General features: G+C 45.7%; 1 protein-coding gene across 5 annotated transcripts in view; it reads right to left on the reverse strand.

The window, feature by feature from the left end:
• Nucleotides 1–22,757, reverse strand: part of KAZN (kazrin, periplakin interacting protein) — a 725,211-nt gene that overhangs the window by 684,778 nt on the left and 17,676 nt on the right. For 3 of the 5 annotated variants that reach the window (XM_039508723.1, XM_039508720.1, XM_039508733.1), the window contains exon 2: nucleotides 20,866–22,367. In XM_039508723.1, coding sequence (XP_039364657.1) covers nucleotides 20,866–20,986 — 121 coding nt within the window. In that variant the 5' untranslated portion in view covers nucleotides 20,987–22,367. Of the gene's footprint in view, nucleotides 1–1,550; nucleotides 1,601–20,865; nucleotides 22,371–22,757 lie in introns of those variants that run through there. The other 2 variants (XM_039508722.1, XM_039508724.1) reach the window with 2 other exon arrangements.

The raw sequence follows: 22,757 nt of genomic DNA on the forward strand, positions 1-22,757 counted from the left end.
AAGGACCCTCCGCCGACGTGCCGTGGAAAACAGCGGCAGGCAATTGAGCTACCACCGACATTTCGGCAATGGCTGCCGCTGTCGCCTGCGGCATTTTGGCGGAGGGTCCTTCTTCGGCGGTGTGATAGGAACAGAACCGGAAGCTCCCGCCTGCCCTGTGGGGAGCACGCAAAATGCCGCCCCGCCGAATTCTGCCTAGGGCGCCAGAAACCCTGGCACCGCTCCTGGCTGGGTGAGGTAATATGTTTTATTAGACCAGTTTCTGTTGGTGAGAGACACAAGCTTTTGAGCTCACATAGAGTTCTTCTTCAGGTCAAGAGCTCTGTGTAAGCTTGAGAGCTTGTTGCAACCAACAGAAGCTGGTCCAGTAAAATATATTACCTCACCCACCTGGTCTTTCTAATATCTGGGGACCAACAAGACTACGACAGGAATCCAAGCCTGGCAGAGGTTTGGCTTTCTACCACTTACTTGGGGATCTTCTAGCCAAAGGGTGGGTGGAAATTGCCCTCTTCAATTATATGTTTACTTTGATTTATTGCAACATGTAGCAAAAGAAAACGCACCTATCCTAAGCCAAGATTTCAAACCCGTGAAAAGCAGTAAAAACAACAGCTGCTCCACAACTCCAAGCCAAATATTAGCAACCAGCATAAAAATCAAGCATAACAAAACCACCCCTCTCCTGACACACACAAACAGCTCCCTATCATCCCTCCACCCCCAAAATACTGGGGAAACAATCCTGGCATCCCCTGACGGTCACCATATTCAGACTATTTGAGGGGCAAGGGGCGTCTTCAGTCTTAAACTGCAGGTGACTCCTGTATAACGCACAGCACGTACCTTCCTCACTTTCCCACAGGGCAGGCTTCCAGCTTGAGAACCTTCACTGATCACAACTGCAACAATGTGTGTTGGCAAGTGCCAGACCATATAGGGATTTATAGGTCAACATCAACACTTCTAATACAACCCAGAAATTAATAGGCAGCCAGTGCATTATCCTCTTTTCCTTTATGCCCTCCCCCTAAGAGATTAAGGAATTGACGATCTTGGCTCCTTATATTTCCAGGAGACAAGTGTCCCTGTGGGTTCCTAGTAGGGTGACCAGATGTCCCAATTTTATAGGGACAGTCCCGATTTTTGGGTCTTTTTTTTATATAGGCTCCTTTTACCCCCCCACCCCGTCCTAATTTTTCATAATTGTTGTCTGGTCACCCTAGTTCCTAGCCATGGGAAGGGGAACATACAGCCTTCCCCATAGATTTTCTGTCTAGCATACTCCCCAACCTCCTTTCAGCCTCCATTTCTGCATTACTTTTAGCTGACTGGGATTAGGTCCCATATAATTATGACTTTACTAGCTGTCATCAGGCAGTCTGTTTGCAGGGGAGAGGCATGGTTTCCTTAGAGCAGAATCAAACAAACAGCTCGGGGGCTTGATCATCCCAAAATGGTGCTTGAGAAACCTGGATTTAAAAGGCTATCAAGTGATTTAAGAGCTACCTTGAAGGGAAATGCAATGGGAAAATCCCCAATATACTTACAAGGCAGAGAATAAGGAGCTGCAAACTTCACTATTCAGTTGCTTGTTTTCACATTGAGCACTATAGGACCAAGGCAGCTGAGGCTTTCTTTGCAATTTAAAGAGCTAGCTACAGAGGCGGAGTTTGCTAGGGATAGTGCTTAAATAGTCATAATGTTGAAAGACATAAACTTGTGATAGGATGGTGCTGCTGTGATCTATCACAGGCCTGATACTTGAAACATATGCACAGCTATGGACATGAAAACACTCCCATTGAAGTTAATGGGACTGCTCATATGCATGAAGTTACATTCATCTTTAAGTATTGGCAGGATTGAGGCTGCAGGATCAGATCTCTGGGTATGGCTGGAATTTGGTAACAAAGGGCTTTAGCCCCCTGAGAGTCACAGTTTGGTTTAAATTTTTCTTATTGGCATATTCCCAATAAAATTGGTCAACATTTTCTCAATTTTCAGCTTTTGATTAATTTTTTTTGTTGAAACCTTGATTTTCAATAGGAAGGAGCCCTCTGAAAATGTTTGCTATGTTTTTATTTTTTTGACCAACTCAATTCTGAACAAGGCACATTTATTTGTATGGTCTATATTGATAGTTTGTGTTTTTGTTAATTAAGTTAAAATAAAAATCTGTATAGTGTTTGAAAAATGTCCTCACACATGATGTACTATTTCTTAAAAGGTCTGCTTCTGGGGGAAGTGTTTGCAGGAACAGGGCCCACTGCAATGAACTTTAAATGGTAAATTGTTATTGTAATGCATTGTAAATTATTAAATAATAATCTACGGTTCACCATTTACTTTTGAGATAAGAATTCAATATCTGTGAGTATTTGCACCAATAAAGTGTGACTGTTCATAGAAAACCAATGCAAAAATGTGTCTGTGTTACCAGCTTGTGCGATTTTCTTGAGTCTTACGATATCTGAGTTTTTTACGCCTTCAGTGATTGTGTTTACAGGAGAATCTCAGCTTTCACTTTAAAAAAGCAAGCTTCTAACCTTTACAGTTGCAGAGAAAAAGCTTGAATATGTTAACCCAAATTTTCATTATTTTTTAACTCTTGTGATATTTTGGATGCCCGGCTCATGCTCTTTGCATGTTTGCAGCTGGCAATACGGTTGTGAATGCTGTCAGGCTCAAATTCGCAGACAATTTTTCTATTGCTTGCTCTGTTGCCAAACCAGCATCCAGGTGCACATTCAAAAATAGCACTTGGATGACAAGAGGTCTCTGACTCCAATCCTGCAATGGGATCCATGCAAATATGCACCCATGTTGCACAACTGGGCCTTAGAGCTGCAGTCCAATTTGAGAGAGAGCCTTACATTTCATTGGGACCTTCTGTACTATAGCTACAGAATATTTTAATCGAGAAAAGTTTCTTTACCTACGCACCTTTGAAACTCAGAGAAACTCTTTAGCTTGTCCCTTCTTTAGTCATTTATGGACTGATCTGACTCCAATTGAAGTCGATGGAAAGATTCCTATTATTTACAAGGGGAGCTGAATCAAGCCCTTATAGCATTTATACATACATTTGTAAAAGAGATTAATCAAAGCAAACTTCCCTTTCTTGTGTGCTTGAGAATGAGAGAGATGAAAGCCTTGGAGGCTAGTGGGCCTCAGTAAATACATGGTAACAGATCAGAATTCAAATACGTATGCTAAGGGTACGTCTACACAGCCTGCAGCAGCGAGCCTTCAAGCCCAGTTCAACAGACTCAGGCTTGCTCGGCTTGCTCTCCATGCTAAAATCAGCTGTGTAGATATTGAAGTTCAGGCTGGAGCTTAGCCCCTGAAACCTAGGGAGGCTGTCAGCCTGGGCCGCGAGGCTCACTGCTGTAGGCTGACGCTGGCTGTGTACTATGGGGTACATCTTTCTGGGATCCCCTTGCAAGATGAAATCACTGCATGATTATTAATCTGTTTGCCCACTAGGGGTCGGTATCAGCACATGAGGCTGAAAAGACATTTATACTGCAAGGATATTTTAGAAAGAAAAGAAAAGAAAAGAAAAGAAAAAAGAAAGGTAGAAGAATTGTTCAAGTCATTGATATTGGCCATAGTTAGTGCTTAATTTGTGCCAGGGCTTGCCAAGGCTGAGCCCCGGCTCCTCTAGGCTTGGCAGTTCATAGCCTCGGCATCTCTGAGTTGCTGCATCAGTTATGAAAGTAAAAAAATTGCTTGAGCCCCAGCACCAATTTCATTACAAATTTAAGCACTGGCATATATCATAGAATCAGAAAGAATCTCTCAGGTGGAGGGACCTCAGGAGGTCATCTAGTCAACCTGCTCAAAGCAGGCCCAATTCCCAACTAAATCAATCAGCCAGGGCCTTGTCAAGCCTGACCTGAAAAACCTAAAAGGAGGGAGATCCCACCACCTCCTCTACCCCCCCCAGTGCTTCACCACCCCACCCCTCTAAAAAAAAAGTTTTTTTATTCCCAACCTCCCTCTCTCCTCAACTTCTTTGACTTTAGACCTTGTTCTGTTGTGTCAGGTACCACTGAGAACAGTCAGACATCCTCCCTCCTTATAACTCCTTCAGTAGTAGTTGAAAGCAATCAGCATCCCCCTCATTCTTCTCTTCTTCTAGAGACTTCTCTCATTCCCTCTCTCTCTCCTCTCATGTCATCTCCAGCCCCTCCATTTAAATTTTTTTGGCCTCCTCTGGACTCTTTTTTCCTTTTTTCTTCCCCCTTCTTGGTGTGGGGCCCAAAAACTGGCACAGTAAGACTCCAGTATGGGCCAGCAATTTGTTTCAAGATCAACGTCTTAAGCCACATAACAGGGAGCTGTTATTTCAAGAGGAAATGAAGCTGCTGTCAGAGTTTTATGCATAACTATCCACACTATGCCATATGATAGAGTGCGGTGGAGTAACTGAAGGCAGGCAGAGTAAAGGCAAAAATTGATACCGGCTTTATGGCCATGCTTAGTTGTATGCATCCCTTAAAAGGAGACTGTATGGTCCAGGCAGAGATGGCAGAATCAGAGGAGGGCCACTGGTACAGCCCTTCTTGGTATGATGTGTCAGGAATCGGGGCTGGCAAAACAGCCAGTTTCCAGGAAACCTAATGGGTGCATCCATCTGGCCTCTAGCAGGCTGCCTGATTGGCCACATCTCCTGATTGGCTGGAAAAAACAACAGACCAGCTATTAAGTTCAGCAGCTGCTCAAAGCTTTCTCTCAGGTCTGTGGTAGCTCCTGCTCTTGCATGGGTCCCAGTCCTGCTTCTGGTAACCCAGCTCTGACCCTCTGCTCCAATTCCTGTATTTTGACTCCAGCTCTGACATCTGACTCTGGTTCTGACCCTCAGCTCTGATTCCTGGTTACCAACTCCAGCTCCAACCACTAGGCCTGACTCCTGCTCCAATCATTAGCCTCGTCCCAGTCCCCGACAACTGCACAAGTGAAGGCAGAGACTGCAGAATCAGAGGATGGCCACTTGTACTGCACTTCTTGGTCTGATGACCTTCAAAGCATGAACCTCAGTTTAGCTGGTGTGGAAGTAGGGAAAGAATTAACAAGGATTTGAAGGGGATCTTAATGCATGTCAGTCAGTTAGCAAGAGTTAGGCCAGCTGTAACCCTAATGACGTGAGACTTGTAGAAGCGAGGATGGTGTGAAGCGAGAGGGAAAAAACTGTGTAAAAAGTTATTACGACCTTGCAACTGATAACCAAATATGTAGACTGGTGTCTCCTAGAAGTGAGAAAAATAAGATAGCAGGGTGGCTTATGTATAAACAAAATGCAGTTGTTGCTCATTATTGTCTTATTATTGCTAGTTATTGTCTGTAATAAAGGTATAAATGCTTGCTGTAATTGTTTACCAGTTGAGAGACCTGTCCGGGACTGGGGCGACCCTGTGTCCTAGGGCACTCCCTCCCTCTATTGTAATTACTAGAGAAATAATAAAGTATTTGATTTTGCTGCACCCAAAGAAAAAGCGAGAACTGAGTTTTTCTCCGACACTGGTGACCGAATGTTCCCAATGTCCCAGGTGCAACCGAGGGAAAGAAGGGAGTGTAGTGGTGAAGGAGCACTGGTATACAGGAATGGTTCATGTAGTGCTGCTCCTCATACATTGAAGGAGTTTGCAATATACATTATTGGCACACCTGGGATTCCAGCTCCAGAATTCCTGGCTTCCAGTTCAGTGCTCAGCCTCTTAGACTACCATGGCCTTTCTTTCATATCTCCCAACCTCCTAAGGACTGCATCGTTTAGACCACAGTGAAAGCTGTGCCTTAGCTGGTTGCAGGTTAATGGGTACTTTCTGGATCATGTCTTATTTGAGGAGTGATCATTCAGCAATACCTTTAGGCATGGATTGCCACTATATTAATTGTCAGAAATCCAGTGATCTTCTGGGTGTAGCAATTTGACTTCCTTCTCAAAAGTACCCTGCCATTGTCCTAATGCCCTTTCCTTCTACATGGAAGATGATCTGAGTTTGGAATATCAGTGCGGCATCAGCAGAAAGCAAAGCTTTCCAGAGAAATAGGGCAAAAGCACAGTAGGGACCCAAACCAAATCCCCAACTCAGCATCACATTCCCGGGAGTTTCTTCTGCTGCGGCAATGTGATGCAACTGAAATGCACCACGATGCGCAGCGCGATTTACTAAAAGAAAATGGCTCATTCATGTTTATAGTTTACCACTCTAATCATACCCATGCACTCTGCTCATTACTGCAGGGTCATAAAAATATGGTGCCAGTTTTCAATTTCAGGGAATCATCATTTGCTTAGACTTTGATGTTCACTAATATTAATTGGCAAAATTAAATCATTCCATCAGGAATGGAGATAAGCGATTCCCCTTATTTAGTCAGGAGCAAACCAACTGGTTAGCAGTTTGTGCACAGACTTTGCAACAATGGGGGTCTTTCTGGCGAGGCCACTGAGAACGTTTTATAATATTTAATTCACACACAGGAAAACAGTGGAAGCCTTCCTGTGAAATACCCACCAGACGTGACTTATTTGATCTTGAAAAAGCCATTGTGCAGATAAAAAATACATGGGCAGATGGGTTAGAAATAAAATGGCATGAAATGTTATAAAGCCTTTTATCCTAAAGCGGTTTACAGACCATGTCTCTGTGACATAGGACCCGCTGCTGAAAAGAAGACACCGCTGGGGTGGAACAGGGCAGCCATATAAAATTACACAGAAACACCATGCAGCAGTTTAGTAGGGGAAGGGAAAATAGCATATCCATTTGAAATGGCAAGGGCAGATTTAGACTGGCACAACTGAGCCTGGACAGAGGATAACACTTCTATACCTAAACTGTCGGGGTTAGAACTGTAATTGTGCCCTGCTAGGCGGGATTTTTCTAAGTGTTAAATAGGCTTTGGAGAAGATGGAGAAATTTGTGGGGCATCTCTGAGTCGTGCCCAGGTACTTTCCCCCCAGCTGTTAGACAGCAGCATGCAGAGAAATCAATGTGGACCTTTTCCAGTACAATACACTGACCATACCCTGCTAAGTAAACAGCAATCTCTAAGTAAGGGTAGGGCACTTGGAGCTAGGGTTACAGTTGATACGGGAAGGTCACTTGGAGATAGGCTTAGGGTTCCTATGAGTAGGGCACTTGGAACTAGGGTTAGGGTTCTTACGGGTAGGGCTTCTCACCCTAGGGTTAAGATTCCTAAGGGTACGGCACTTGGAGCTAGGGTTAGAGTACCTATAGATAGGGCTTCCCGCCCTAGGGTTACGGTTCCTAAAGGTAGGGCACTTGCAGCTAGCGTTAGGGATCCTATGGTTAGGGCACTTGGAGCTACAGTTAGGGTTCTATTGGTAAGGCACTTGGAGCTCGGGTTCGCGTTCCTAAGGGTAGGGAACTTGGAGGGTTAGGGTTCCTATCGGTAGGGCACCCTGCTCTAGGGTTAGGGCTCCTATGCGTAGAGCACTTGGAGCTAGGGTTAGGGTACCAATGGGTAGGGATTCCCACCCTAGAGTTAGGGTTCCTATGGGTAAGGAACTTGGAGCTAGGGTTAGGGTTCCTATGGGTAGGGCTTTCTGCACAAGAATCAGGGTTACTAGGGGTAGGGCACTGGGAGCTAGGGTTAGGGTTCCTAAGGTATCATTGACTCTGGATTTACCCAAGTCATCTGCAACATAAAATGAGACAAAGCGTGGATTTATTACTGCAGCCTTCCCGGTTGCAATGTGCAGATGTTATAAAACAGATGTTCTTTGGGCATGGAAGAGCAGTAGAGAAAGAGTGCCTACAGCTGCAGCTTACTCAACTAGCTCAGCCAAGGGCAAACATGACAGTCAAGTGTCCTATAAACTTAACTGTCTGACTTGTGTCTGGGTGGGGGAGGAGGACAGGCACTAGTTGTTTGACGTCCCATGTCATATTAACTAGGGATTTGAATGATGTGCAGTGTGTGACCCACCTCGAAGGAGGTCACATCCCTTTATGCTGGGCAGCTCAGTGGAGGGGGAAGGTATTGCAGCATCAGAAGAAATGTGTCCGACCGAAACTGCATCTTTGCAAAGTTAGCATTAACAGCTGATGTAAATTGCTGCACAGAGAGGGGGCCTTTTTCATTGCATAAGTATTTGTCCTACACAATCCAGCAACGATGCTGCTATGCTTGAGTGCCATCTGCTGGCGCTCTATTTATTAACTATTTACAGCTCTATATAGACCTCTCTTGTAACTATTAGTGGGCCAGATCTGGGCCCCCACTGTGGTCAATTTGTGGCACAAAGCAATGGTAAAGGCAGCTGAAGTGGGTTCCTGAGGATTCCCACAGCACAAGGTGGGTAGCACTCATACAGTGGGTTCTTTTGCCAGCCCCCAGTGTGGGGGGCATGCCCAAAGAATTGCTATGTCTAGTCACTCCTCCAGCTGCTGGTACCAGTTTGCAGCTGGATACAAAAGGCCCAGCATGCTTCTGCAGGGAGCACAGCATCCATACTATCATGTGAAACGAGAATGTGTCTTCACCGTAAGCCTAGATTTCCACTCCTCACTTGTACCCCCACCATCTAGATTCCCAGTTAGGAAAACATTTCTGACCCTTTCTTCCTTTTGCCACCACTCTCCTTCAAGCACAATCTGTCATCCACAGGAACACACCTAATATTTGCTCATTTGTAAAAAATTATCTCTGCTGTAAGAGATCCCTGACCAAACGACTTTAGCTATGCATCACAATTGCCAGGTGTTTAACTGAAAAAGACCTCTGATCGATAACAAACCCTTCTCTTTTCAAGGCCCCATTTCACTTGCTATGCTGAATGTTACATTTATCAATATGCAGGACTTCTCATACACGCAGGGCCGGCTCCAGACCCCAGCGCGTCAAGCGCGCGCTTGGGGCGGCGTCCCAGCGGGAGGGCGGCAGGCGGCTCTGGTGGAGCATCCGCAGGTGTGCCTGCGGGAGGTCCCCCGGAGCCGCGGGGCCAGCGGACCCTCCACAGGCACGTCTGCGGGAGGTCCACTGCAGCCGCAGGACCGGCGACCACTAGAGCGCCCCCTGCGGCGTGCCGCCCTGCTTGGGGTGGCGGAAATCCTAGAGCCGCCCCTGCATACATGTCAGTGCTGGGTTTTTTAAGTTACTAGTTAATAGTTGTCTTCCAACTAAAGACAAGGCAGACCAGCATATAGTGAAAATCTGTGGCCATCTAGACCCCTCATGTGGCACACCCTGGTCATTTGGAATTTCCTGTTGATAATAAGAACAGAACACAGATCCTTCACATTCAGAACCACAGCTAAAGGAGAATCTCTGATAGGAGTATGTGGCCTATGTCACATGAGCCAGTTTTAACAATGTTGTACCTAGGGAGACAAAATGATCAGTAGCTTCACATTTGGTGACATTCACCCCATGCAGAAAGGATGCTCAAGATCTATGTGCCACTTAAGTCCCACTCAAACTAAGGCTTAAATGGGGTTCCAACGGTGTAGAATCCTTGTGCAGATGAATTCCACACTTTATGCACAGCTGGCTTGTCTAGAGTGGAAACTGAATATAGCTGTGGGCTCCAAGTTATTATAGGAGGCATGTTTCAGAGTAGCAGCCATATTAGTCTGTATCCAGAAAAAGAACAGGAGTGCTTGTGGCACCTTAGAGACTAACAAATGTATTTGAGCATAAGCTTTTGTGGGCTACAGCTCACTTCTTCAGATGCATAGAATGGAGACATGTAAAGTGATGAGCTGCCAGAATGTTAATAACCGGTTCCCTACCAGGTCTTTGGTGGCACTTCGGCGGCAGGTCCTTCACTTGCTCTGGGTTTTCGGCGGCGGGTCCTTCAGTGCCACCAAAGATCCAGAGTGAATGAATGACCCGCTGCCAAAGTGCCACTGCTGCCCAGGGCCGCCCAGGGAGGTTGGGGGGGGGCGGGCAAGGGGGCAATTTGCCCCAGGCCCCGGGCCCTGCAGGAGCCCTGTGAGCCCTGGCCGAGAATCCCTTCCCTGGCTAAAGGCACCATTTTAATTTTTATTCACCCGGCTGCGGTCCTGATCTTCGGTGGCACTTTGGAGGCGGGCCCTTCACTCACTCCGGGTCTTCGGTGGCACTTTGGCAGCGGGTCCTTCAGTGCTGCCGAAGACGCAGAATGAGCGAAGGACCCGCCGCCACCGAAGACTCGGAGCGCCGCCCGGTGAGTACAAGCGCCACAGCGGGTGGCGCCGTTATTTTATGTCCACTCCCTCGCTTTGCCCCAAGCCCCCTGAATCCTCTGGGCGGCCCTACCACCGATTCGGTACGGAACCAGCTTTTAAGAGCCGCCCGGTGAGTACAAGCCTGAGACACCCCACCCTAACTGCCCCCCAGGGTCCCACCCCCTACCCAACTCGCCCCACTCCCTGTCCCCTGACTGTCCCGACCCCATCCTCCACGGACTCCCGGAACTCCCACACCTACCCAACTCGCCCCATTCCTGTCCCCTGACTGCCCCCCCAGAACCTCTGTCCCCTCAAACCACTCCCTGCCCCTTATCCAACTCCTCCTCCCAGCCCTGGCCTGGCCCCCTTACCGTGCCGCTCAAAGTGGCAGGAGCTGCAGAGCTGCCCAGGAGCGGTCCAAAGCGCTGAAGCCAGGCTCTGCGAGAGTGGGGAAGGTGGGGGAGGGGCCAGGGAGCCCCCCCAGCCGGGAGCTCAAGGGCCGGACAGGATGGTCCTGTGGGCCAGAGTTTGCCCAGCCCTTTAACAACCAGTTCTAAACCAGCTTCTAAATTTAGCAACCCGGCTCCAGCTCACCACTGGGTATATATACAGGTCTGTCACATCTTAGGCGCATTTAACATGTGCAATTTCAGTTTTATGCAGTCAGCAAAAACAAGAAAAAAAAACAAAAAAAAAAAAAAGAGGAGAAAAATAATTTAAATATTGTTTCTGTAGTGCGGGCGATTCCGCCCACCATTACACTCAATGTAATTTTGACTATACACGATTTTCGCTTTATGCGCTGACTGCAGAACGTAACCCCAGTGTAAGCTGAGACAGACCTGTACATACAGAACATGAAAAGGTGGAATTAGCCATATCAACTATAAGAGGCTAATTAATTAAGATGAGCAATTATCAGCAGGAGGAAAAAAAGCTGTAGTGATAATCAAGACGGCCCAGTTCAGACAGTCGACAAGAGGGGTGAGGATACTTAACATCCTACTTAAAAAGGGTTTCACTCGACTCCCCCCTCCGTGCGTGCAGAACTCCGTTAGGGGTAGTGGGAACTAGGCGTGGAATTTGAGACAAAATAGGATACTGCTTTACTATGGTGCAGACCACTTAGTAAACTTGTATGGGAGGCAAATCTATTTCCGTCCCTTCCCTGTTCCTTGCGGATGCCTCTCCTGTGGCTGCCAGACTGCATTCTGGTCTGGCAGCAATTAATTCACATGACTGCAAACTAGGGTGACCAGATGTCCCAATTTTATAGGGACAGTCCCAATTTTGGGGTCTTTTTCTTATATAGGCTCCTATTACCCCCCATCTCCATCCCGTTTTTTCACATTTGCTGTCTGGTCACCCTGCTGAAAACTAGATTTACATCTGCATTAAAACAACAGAGCGCTACACGGTAATGATTTGAGATGCTCCAGCTGTGCAGTCATATCCCCACTCATTTTAGGGCCATTGTCTTAGAATGCTACAATAACTTTAAACTAGAGTTGCCCCATTCTCATCGCTTACCATGTGGCTCCTGCATCCTCCGGTCCACTAATGATGTCAGCCTCATCCACCTCCTTACCAGCTCATAACCCAAATTTTTCCCACCTTCTTCCATGCTGCTCCTCACACACAGACCATCCTCCCTGAACTGATTTGGAAAGCTTCTCTCCTACCCTGTTTACGGCCCACCTCTGATGCCATGCTGGGGCCTTTGGCACGGCAATGATGTATATATTAAATAAATGTCTCTTGCCTTTTGGAAGAGATCCATTTCAGGAAAGTCAGGAGAACAGACTTCTCTTTTATCTCATTGCAGGTCATTTCACTCAGCTAGGGCTAGATTTTCAAAAGGGCTCCACCTGCTGGCTGCACACTGAGTGCTGAGCTATTTCAAGAAATCTGTCCTTTATTGACAGGTGTGGATCAATTGTACCCACTTCAGAGGTGAGCGATGCAGCTTGGATGCAAACTCATTACATCATTGCCTTTCCCCTCTTTCTATTTCAGAAATACTCCAAGCACCATAATGCAGCCCTCAATAAACAACACTGATGAATGCCATTAGTCTTCACCTAGTTGGAAGAAAGTGACATTTATCCAATGGCCCCACATCAACCTTGAGTTAAAGGTGTGGAAAGTCACCGCACAATGGATAATTAAACCCAGCAAGAACACAAAAGGGATTAAAAAAATAAAACAAAACAGAGGAAGGATATTGTCAGTAAAGCGTCATCATCTCCTTAGCACTGTTCTGAAATCTCGCCACTTTCCGTCAGCATCCTGTTAACTGGAGAGGCTTCTTCATAAATTCTTCATCATTTGTATGATGCATTCCTTCTATCACAGCTGCCATCAGTAAAGTCCTCCTAACCCAGTCCTTGGTCCTAAGTAATTTATTAGAAGTAGCAAGCATCCCGCATGGAAATGTAATGAGCTATAGATAAGCATTGATTTGTGGTTCTGCTTAAAAGGAAACAACAAAAACAATGTAAAAAACGACCCTGCTCAGCTTAGCGGTGGTTCTGTTCCTTTATTAAACAAACAAACAATCTATCTGTCAACATGATATTTTTAATCCTGCTTTTTTAGAGTCAGATTCTGAAGCCCTTGCTCAGAATGGGGAGGCCTTACTTGCAGAAGTAGTGCCACTGACTTCAGCATGAGACCTGCCACAGTCCAGTCAACAATGGACCATGAAGAAGCAGATAATGAAACTGTTGGGAAAAACATTGGAAATGTTCATGAACGACCCCACCATCTCCAAAAATTGGTCATTTTCAGCCTAGTCAACAATATCACCACTGCCAGCCTTCTGCCAGTCTGTCTCCGAAGATGCCAAGGACTAAATGGGCCATGAAGCCAGGACTACCTTCTCAGCCTTAGAGATGACCACTTCAGAGCAGCCAGTATCAAGCGGAGTATCAAGCCGGTATCAAGCGGAATGCTCCAGGGGTCGGTCCTGGGGCCACTTTTGTTCAGCATCTTTATTAATGAGCTGGATGATGGGATTAATTGACCCTCAGCAAGTTCGCAGATGACACTAAACTGGGGAGAGCGGTAGATATGCTGGAGGATAGGGATAGGGTCCAGAGTGACCTAGACAAATTAGAAGATTGGGTCAAAAGAAACCTGATAAGGTTCAACAAGGACAAGTGCAGAGTTCTGCACTTAGGAAGGAAGAATCCCATGCACTGCTACAGGCTGGGGACCAACTGGCTAAGCAGCAGTTCTACAGAAAAGGACCTGGGGATTACGGTGGATGAGAAGCTGGATATGAGTCAGCAGTATGCCCTTGTTGCCAAGAAGCCAACAGCATATTGGGCTGTATTAGTAGGAGCATTGCCAGCAGTTCGAGGGAAGTGATTATTCCCCTCTATTCAGCACTGATGAGGCCACACCTGGAGTATTGTGTCCAGTTTTGGTCCCCACACTACAGAAGGGATGTGGACAAATTGGAGAGAGTCCAGCAGAGGGCAACGAAAATGATTAGGGGACTGGGGCACATGACTTATAAGGAGAAGCTGAGGGAACTGGGGTTATTTAGTCTGCAGAAGAGAAGAGTGAGGGGGGATTTGACAGCAGCTTTCAATTACCTGAAGGAGGGTTCCAAAGAGGATGGAGCTAGGATGTTCTCGGTGGTCACAGATGACACAACAAAAAGCAATGGTCTCAAGTTGCAGTGGGGGAGGTCTAGGTTGGATATTAGGAAACACTATTTCACTAGGAGGGTGGTGAAGCACTGGAATGGGTTACCTAGGGAGGTGGTGGAATCTCCTTCCTTAGAGGTTTTTACGGTCCAGCTTGACAAAGCCCTGGCTGGGATGATCTGGATGGTGTTGGTCCTGCTTTGAGCAGGGGATTGGACTAGATGACCTCCTGAGGTCTGTTCCAACCCTATGATTCTATGAGGTGTGTGAATAGGACAGCATAGCAGAAGCTTGTACTGCTGTACCCAGGCTGTGCTTGTTCTCTGGATAAGAAAGGATCAGCTGGGCTGTATGTTCAGTATCTTTCACAACCTCTAAATTCACATGATTTTTCACATACTTAGTCATCCGCTGTAACAAATCAAGACACTTTCTTGATATTTGGTACTACAGAACTCTACTGCCTTCTGTAACGGTAACGAGCCCATACAGAGGAGAACTGTTGCCTGCTACACACTCAAAAGCTGAATTATTGCATTACAGAACCATCAACACAGGGAACAGTAAACCTTCCCTACAAGGGACACTTCAATTTCTAGTTCCCTGCTAAGTTTTCTGCTTACTGCTGAAAACATTTTTGCCACAGGCATTCCTCTGATGCAGAGAGGAAAGAGAAGATCTCTCTCTCCCCCTCCTACCCCCAACTTTAAAAGAATTTGCATCCTCCGTGAATTCAGCCTAAGGATTTTGTGGGTATATAAAAGCCCAAAATATATTTAGCTTCACTGTGTCCATTCTGCTCTTGCTGGGCTGAGTGATTTGTGCTCATTCTAAGTGATTTTGTTTGGACTGGTACTTGCAAGCAGACAGGGAGGAGGAAAGCAATACATGCCTGGGAGGTGAACTGCACAGCCCTGCACTGCACTAACTCTGCTTCTGGAAAGGAGGGAATGGCTCCATAGAGGAATACAGCTCAGAAGCATGAAGAACCGCGTGCTTCTTATCATGCTCAGAGCAGCCAGGAGAGTGGGGAGGATGTGTCCCTAGATGCTCAGCTCCTAGAGTCTCCAGTCCACCGTGTTATTTCTTCATGACTGGAATCGGTGGGTTAAGCACCTAAGAACCTTTGTGAATTCGGGCCTGAACTCCCACTGGTTTCAATAGGTGCCAAAATACCTTTAAAAGTCTGGCCCTAATGTTCAAGCCACAGCCCAGTGAAGTCCATGAAAATATTCCCATGGATTTTGCATCAGGCCCTTTGTCCCCTTGCTTGCAGCTGAGGACCAGCCATTAGAGTGGGATGCATAACACACACACTGAGCACAAGTCTATATGATGGATGAACAAGATGCAGAAGCTTCCCATAAGCATTCAAAAGCGTAGTAGCTTTTTGAAACTACCTGACTGTCCTTGTTCATTCAAGTCACGTGGAGATTTGAGTTACTCATTCTCTAACTGATGGAGGAAAATTAGTTGGCGAAGTAAAAATATTGCAGGATAACAAAGCTGTGAGTCAAAGATGAATTAAGGAAAATGACAAATAACCTAATTCAGGATGTATTTATGGAACAGTGAGTCATGGAGTAATATACAGCAACCCAATCTTGGGAAGTGTATTGCAGAGAATGACAAACGACTTGGAATTAATTACGCAAGAAACAGTGGCTGCTCTTCTGGAGCCCAATTCTGCAAGGTGCTGAAATCCCCCAGCACCAACTGAGACCGAGGGGAGGCGAGAGCATCCAAAAGAAAAGAGCTCAAGCCTCGTTCTGGAGCACTCCACTCCCCAAATGCACTGCAAATGTTACTGCATTGGCAGTTCAGAGGAGGAGAGAAAATAATAATTTTTAAAAATGGCTCTAACTAAAGTACTCACTGCTTAAGGGGAGGCAGTTTTGCTGGGTGAGCTTGAGCAAGTCCATGCCTCAGTTTACCCACCTGTAAAATGGGGATAGTAACACTGACGTCCCTCAGGATCAACAGATGAAAAGCACGGGGTAAGAGCTAGTGATGGCCTAGAGAATGGGACAGGCTCTCTCACAGGATTTTTCGTTTCACTCACTGTGTCCAACTGGCTGCTCGCTATCATGCTCCGACTGGAATATCCGAGTTCAGGATGATCTACCCCCAAATGTAGTTCATTGAGTCGACTTTCATCATTTCATTATTTCCCACCCTTCTCTTGAACTGCTCTGCCTCTTCTGCCTTTAGGTTCTGTCCCTCATTGGCAGTTACAAGACTGCCCACTGCAGTATCAGCCAGTAGATATAGCGAACAGCTGCCTTTACCCTCGACCCAGATGATTAACGTTGATCAGATCTCACAGTGCTGAGCATGGCAAAGGGTTGGGAGGAGAGTGGGCAGTTTAGGCATGGATGGGAGAGGACTGGAGAATGCAGAAGACAGGAGAAGGAAGTACAGGGTGTGAGTGTGGGAAACACCAACATCATAATGCTGGCCCTGCTTATTCCTTATGGATCCCTGCGACAAGTCAGAATTAACGCCTACTTTTGAAATGATGCCTTATCTGACCAACTCTCCATTAGACACAAACATCTCTGAACACTTGCTACAATGATAACTTGTTACTTAGGGAAGCTGGAGCTTTTTCAGAACCAGGGAGTTAAACTAGCTGTGTTATAACAGTGCAACCTCTTCCTCTCCTTTCCCCGCCCCTATAAAATATTCCCCTGGAATATTTGCTAATGCTAAATGCAGATAAAACAGGTCACCTCGAAGAACACACCCAAGCAAACAGATTTATTGGGACATAATAAGGCAGATGGTAGATGTACTGTAAAATATGACCAAAAAAAAAGGATGCTCTTTTTAAAAGTAATTTCCCAGGCACATTTACAGGCAAACAGCATTTCAGGGGCTAAAAAAAGAGCAAGCACTTATGCAATGGGCCTAACAGGTTTGGCGTAGTGTTCCCTTATGACAATGAACTATTTAGACTAAAAGTGTAATTACTGTGGTATATCCTAGAGAATTATGCAAATATACAAAAAGCGTGCATAAATAATTAGATTATGCAAAACCAGCTGCAGAGAATTTTTTTATTTTAAAATTTTAAACTTTCATATCAGGCAAAATTATGTGCAGCTGGGTGGAAAAGAGTTAACTTTTTCCCCCAAGTAAATGTTTGGTGTTTAGAAAAAGAGATTGCACAGCAAGATTAGGTGACCGAGAAAGAGTGTGGTGAATGCACTAGCATAGGACTCAGTCAGTTCAGGGTTTAGCTCTGCCACAGATTGCAGGTGTGACCTTGAGAAATTCACTTAGTCTCTCTGTAAAATGGGGATAAGATCCCTGTTCTATTTCCTGAAGTGTTGTGAGGATAAATACACTCCAGAAGTAGAGGTGCTCAGACATGATAGTAACGGGAGCCGTGTAACTACCATATAGATAGTTGAAAGGAAGTGTCACCTTGGTAATAGTGAAACTGAAATATATCGAGGAAAAACTTAAACAGAATGAATCTTTTTCTTTCATCAAACAGACCATTCGGCGGGCAGCGAACAGGCCCCAATCCTCCCTCCTGGGGGACGGCAGAGCAGAGACTCTGTCACCTTCTATCACAGGACGTGAGCCAAACATCCCCAACTAGCACTTAAAATTGCCAGGGAGTTGGTGTGGCTGCCATTCCCCCTCACACTTCACAGTTGCAAAGTGGCATGGCCTGCCGGCTAGGAAGAGGCTCCCCAGTGCCTGCTGTGAGTCCTGCTAAAGGTACACACTGCTACACAAAACCCTAAGGTAGCCAGAAGGGTATGCCTACAGGGCCTGGTTCTTTCAGTTACTATGGAAGAAGCCTTCTTGTAACCAAGGGCAGATTTGGTCCCCAAATATCTATAAGGCAGAGAGAGGTTGGTTCGACTGATACAAATATTCACAGAACAAGCCTCAACAATCAAAGTTTCTATCTTCAAGTTTTGTGGCCCCCAGAAGTCCCGTGCAAACCTTCCACCAGGAGCGATCTTGACTTGCAATGGGAGCTCTACCCACAAAGGGCTGGTTTTCTGTGTGGGAACTTGTGGGCCTGTTGTCCTTAAAGAAATTTAAAGGAAAATAAATTTGCCCACCTGATCCCAAGCCCACTGAAGTCAGTGGAAGGGCTCCCATTGCCTTCAATGGTCTTGGAGGGTACTGGCAGGGTGCTCTAAAAACCAGAACCCTCTACATTTAAACTCAGCTCAAGCATTCCGAGCCTGCTGCTTTCCATGTGATGAAAGGCGAGCCATAGACAATGTTGCCACTTGTAGACAACTTGAAAGGGGCTAATGGGAGGTGTACTGCCAAGTCTGTGATTTACATAGAGTTTGGTATTTCTGCAGGTGCACTGTTTGACATTTCAGATTAGGTCTGGACCTTTCATCATTTCAGCACATCCTATTGCTATGAAAAAAAAATCAAAATATCATTAACCACAGTGATGTGATATAGGAGGTCTACATGTTTTGCTGTTTAAATTTAGGCTTCCAGGGTCAGACTCTACATCCCTATAGTCTCAGTGAAGTCAGTGGTGCATAGATATAACTGAAGGCAGAATTTGGCCCTGAAGTTTCTAGGTGCAGCCATATCCAAATGCATTACATATACTAATGAATTTGTCCTCACAACACTCTGGGAGGAGGAGGAGCGCTATTATCTTCATCTTACAGATGGGGAGCTGAGGTATAGAAAGGTTAAGTGACTTGACCAAGGTAATGCAGGATGTCTGTGGCAGGGCTTTGTGAGTTTTGCAGAGGGGTGGTAAACAAAGACATACACATTAGTTAATAGTCCTGGGTCAAAATTCTGCCCCCAGCTATGCCTGTGCATCCCCAATAGCAACTGCTGGAACCCACTTGAAGTCAGGAGAGTATATAAATTAATATAGCATTTGCCCTCCATCCTACGCCCCCTGAGTTCTGTGGCTAAATCTTTACAATTGCTCCTAGTTGTTCAAAGGATTTCACAACTACATTTATACAGACATAAGGGTTTTTCAGCTGTGTCTATTGATAAGTGAGTTTTCGCCAGACAGGATGCTATTAAACTAAGTTTCCTTTTACATTTTTTAGGCTCTACCCTTTCTCTGGAGGTGATAGGATATCAGGACAGGACTGTATTCCTAACAGCCCAATAGCACCTTATTTCAATGTGACTAGTTTGGAATGTGTGGATGTGACCAGACACTTCCCAGCTTATGGCTGCCTAACTACATCTTAGCTGAAGGCCTTAGCCTGTCACAGTAAGAGAAGGCCATTACACAGACAGTGATCTTCATTCTTTCTTTTATACCTCTATAACTAGCTAAGTGATAAGAATACACCTAAATTCTTAAAGTATAGGCCTTTGCAGACAGGCCTGAATGTCTATATCCTAACAACCCCTTTTAGAAGTTAAGCTACTATTACTTGCTTTCTCCTATCCTCTGTCTGTCTTGCCATTTGGAATGCAAGACCTCAGGGCAGGGACTGTTTTTAAGTGTGTTTATATACAGCACCTGGCCCAGTGGGCTATGATCTTGGTATCATTGATCATATGATCTGAAATATGCAAGGGAGAAAAGTAAAGCTGCCTTGGATTATTCCCTGATATTTGCTTTGAGAGCCCAACACAGTCACAAGCTAGAAAATGAAGGTCACCAAATGTCTTAACTTTATCTAGGTATTTTCCACAGATTTCAGCGGAAATCATGCAGGAATAGTGCAGTGTAATTCTTTCAGAATTCACCCTCTAAACACTAACAATATGGTCCAAACATAACTTGTAATAGGATTTGGGGGGACATTTTCAAGTTATCTTCTCGGGGAGACAACTAGGTGTCTATGTCCTAGCTTCACTCCTAGAAATTCACCAGAAAATAAGTCCTATTCCATAGTCATAACCAGTATTGTGAAAGCACCAATGGGTCTTGGCAACATGGACACTAAATCAGGTTGACACAATATGTGATTAAGAAAATTCATTGTAAAGTCATCATCAATATTTGCAACTACCAGTCCTCTCTCTCCACCCCTTGTGGAGAGAGTTTCCTTTAACCCAGAAATGGAGAAGAAATTAAGACTCATGAATTTCACTAGGGTCCTTGTTTGCCAGGCCACTTTATTAACCCAGGAGGCGTTCAGATACTATGGCGGTGGACGCTGCTACAAAACATTAAAATAGTTAAAGGCAGTGACCTAGTCCTTCATGGCCTTGCACTTCGTGTAGCTGTCTGCACCTCTGCAGAGTGAGTGTGAAGAACAATCAGAGGGAGAACTCTGATTTATCTATGTTTTACATAGCTGTATGTGACTCCACAAGGGCATCCGAGAATCAGACCCACCCTAGGGGAGTTGCAACTCAGTAAAACTCTTTGGAGCAAGGACCTTCTTTTTGTGCTGTGTTTGTACAGCACCTAGCACAATGAGGTGCTGGTCTGTGACCAGGACTTCAGGGCACTACAATAATAATTAATAGTCACCTGGTCCTTTATAGAACAGAACACCTTCAACAAAGGTCCACCCACCAGAGATGCATCATGCTACAATAGTCACTCCCTATCATGGTACAAATCTGTGTTCCCTGACCAGCAACTCACCCGTTAGAAACAACTAATTTCCTACAAAAGTTACATGAGGCAAAAAGATGCAGCAATGGAATTACCACTCATGCCCTTGCTTGACTAATTATTTCAGCATCATTTGTTTTCATGACTCTAAGTAACTTGATGAGTTATCATGCATACCATTTACTGTTCAAAACACAGTGGCAACCTCTCTTGGACCATCAGCTCAAGAGTGGCTGATTTCAAAGCATGTTAATCCAAACAGCATAATGTCCATCCTACGCCATGGTTTCAAATTTGTGAGTATTTGGATTTAGGAATCTTAAGGTGGGATTTTCAAAAGAAGCTAAGGAATTGGGTGCTTAAATCCCTTAGACTCCTTTGAACAATCCCAGACTCTGGTAAGTCCTGGGTCTGGGGAGAAGATAATTTGACAATTAGTGGGCAACAAGTTAGGAAATTAAATATATACCCCTCTTACCTGCCTCCATAAGTTGACATTGCTGGCCAAAGACCTGTGAGAAAGTAACAGGGCCTGCAGCAGAGTTGGAGGTCACTGGTAAAGCATCCATGGCTCTCTCAGGGTCCTTCGTGTTAGTCATGTGACACAATCCAGAACCCTTGAAGAAGTTACCAGTTCCCCCACGGTCCCCGATTGAGAACCTGGATGGATCGGAGAAGATGACCACCACCTGGCTAGGTAACTTGTTCTCAGTGCCCAAGGTTCTTCCCCTGCTTTTTCAAAGAAAGGAACACCACCGCCTGCTGTTTTCACTCAGGTGTCATTTCTATTTGGAATGAGGCTAACCTTCTCTCTTCAGGAGCTGCTGCACCTGTTTTAACCAGTTCCAAGGGCCTCAGACATAAAAAGATAGGTATTGATTAACTCCCCCCTTCTTGGGATGACTGCAGTAGTTGTAGGAAATGTGCAAGTTTCTCCCCAGAGCAGTCGTGTACTCATTCGACTTCAGTGTCTAATTGTGTGATTAGCTTGTCCGTGAGCTTTGGCACAATTCCACGTGAGGACCGTGAAGGGAGTTTTCCCAGTGGTTTAGTAACTGGGCTTGCTAGGGGCATTAAGCCTGAATCATTTCAGTCTGCTAGGTGGACACGCAAAGATCCTTGCGTCGACTCCTGACTGCAAGATCCAGTGATGTTTGTTACCAGGAAGATCAGTCAGTCTGTCCAGCTTTTATATCTGGACTTCATAGTCAGCAGGTGATCACGGAATGAAATAGTCTTTTCAGCTGATCAGGTCAGTGCCAGAACAGTGCTTCAGGGAACCTTCCACCTGCAGCAGTCTACCGAAGATGGTCTCCTTCCTCTCCAGGTGGTCTGATTGAATTTCTCTGTCTCCCTTCCTGAATCCAGTAGCAGTCTGCAGCAGGCAGCCTCTGCTGTCACGGATTGTATTGGCTCTTGGCGTTAGTCCCTGGTTAATTCCTTCACTACAGATCTGCCTCTCTCTTTTCCCCAGCCAAACAGGCAAGTGGGAGGAGATTGGAGCCAGCGTTAAATAACATTTCCTCTGACCTGCTGCAGTGTCCCCCCCCTCTGTTCTGTGATGCGAAGGCTGTTCCTTGGAGTCATCCTGGAAGCACAGGGAAGTGCTAACTCAGCCAGGCAGGAGAAAGCTGGTTGCTTTAACCCTCTCGTGCCCATCTGCAATTGTCAGGGATCCAAGAAGCCCAAGAGAAAGGGGGAAGGATGGTGAGGGATGAGTTGTGTACACACGTATCTTAAACTCCGGCCGTTGTGTCACAATCAGGATGGTAGCAGCTGCTGTCTCAATTATTTCAATGTAAAGTAGCAAGGAAGACCATTTCCATGGAAAAGGGACCAAGTGTTAACTCCCAGCAGCATCTGCGACAGCGGATTCATCTTTATTTTAAAAATCCCATCTGGCAACACAAAGGATGCTAACTTTAGAGAGCGCTGCATGATTTTATCCTTAGTGAGTCACAGGCGCCGTCTTTGGGAATTCTGCTGGGAGGAAGAACCGACAAATCAGGATGCAAACAAACACTGCAGCCTAAGCAAGACTATGAAACTGTAGCACATAGCATGATGGGCCAGGGTGGGCAGCGCACCTAAGTGTGCAAAAAGGCCTTAAAGTTGACGTCTGGCTGGTTCCCGTGTGCTGTACGAGAAGAGCACAAGGGTTGCCTAACTTGCCTATCTAAGGCACTGAGATGGCCCCCACTATTGTGTATGAGCACCACAGTCTTTAATACATTTATCCTCACAACATGCCCATGAGGTTGGAAAGTATTTATGCCCATTTTACAGATGGGCACAGAGGCACAGAAAGTAAGTGCCTTGCTTACTGTCACACTGGAAATCTGTGTCAAAGCAAAGGAATTTAACCCAGTT

This window comes from Mauremys reevesii, linkage group 21, assembly GCF_016161935.1.
Source record: "Mauremys reevesii isolate NIE-2019 linkage group 21, ASM1616193v1, whole genome shotgun sequence".
In the NCBI taxonomy this organism is placed as follows: domain Eukaryota; kingdom Metazoa; phylum Chordata; order Testudines; family Geoemydidae; genus Mauremys; species Mauremys reevesii.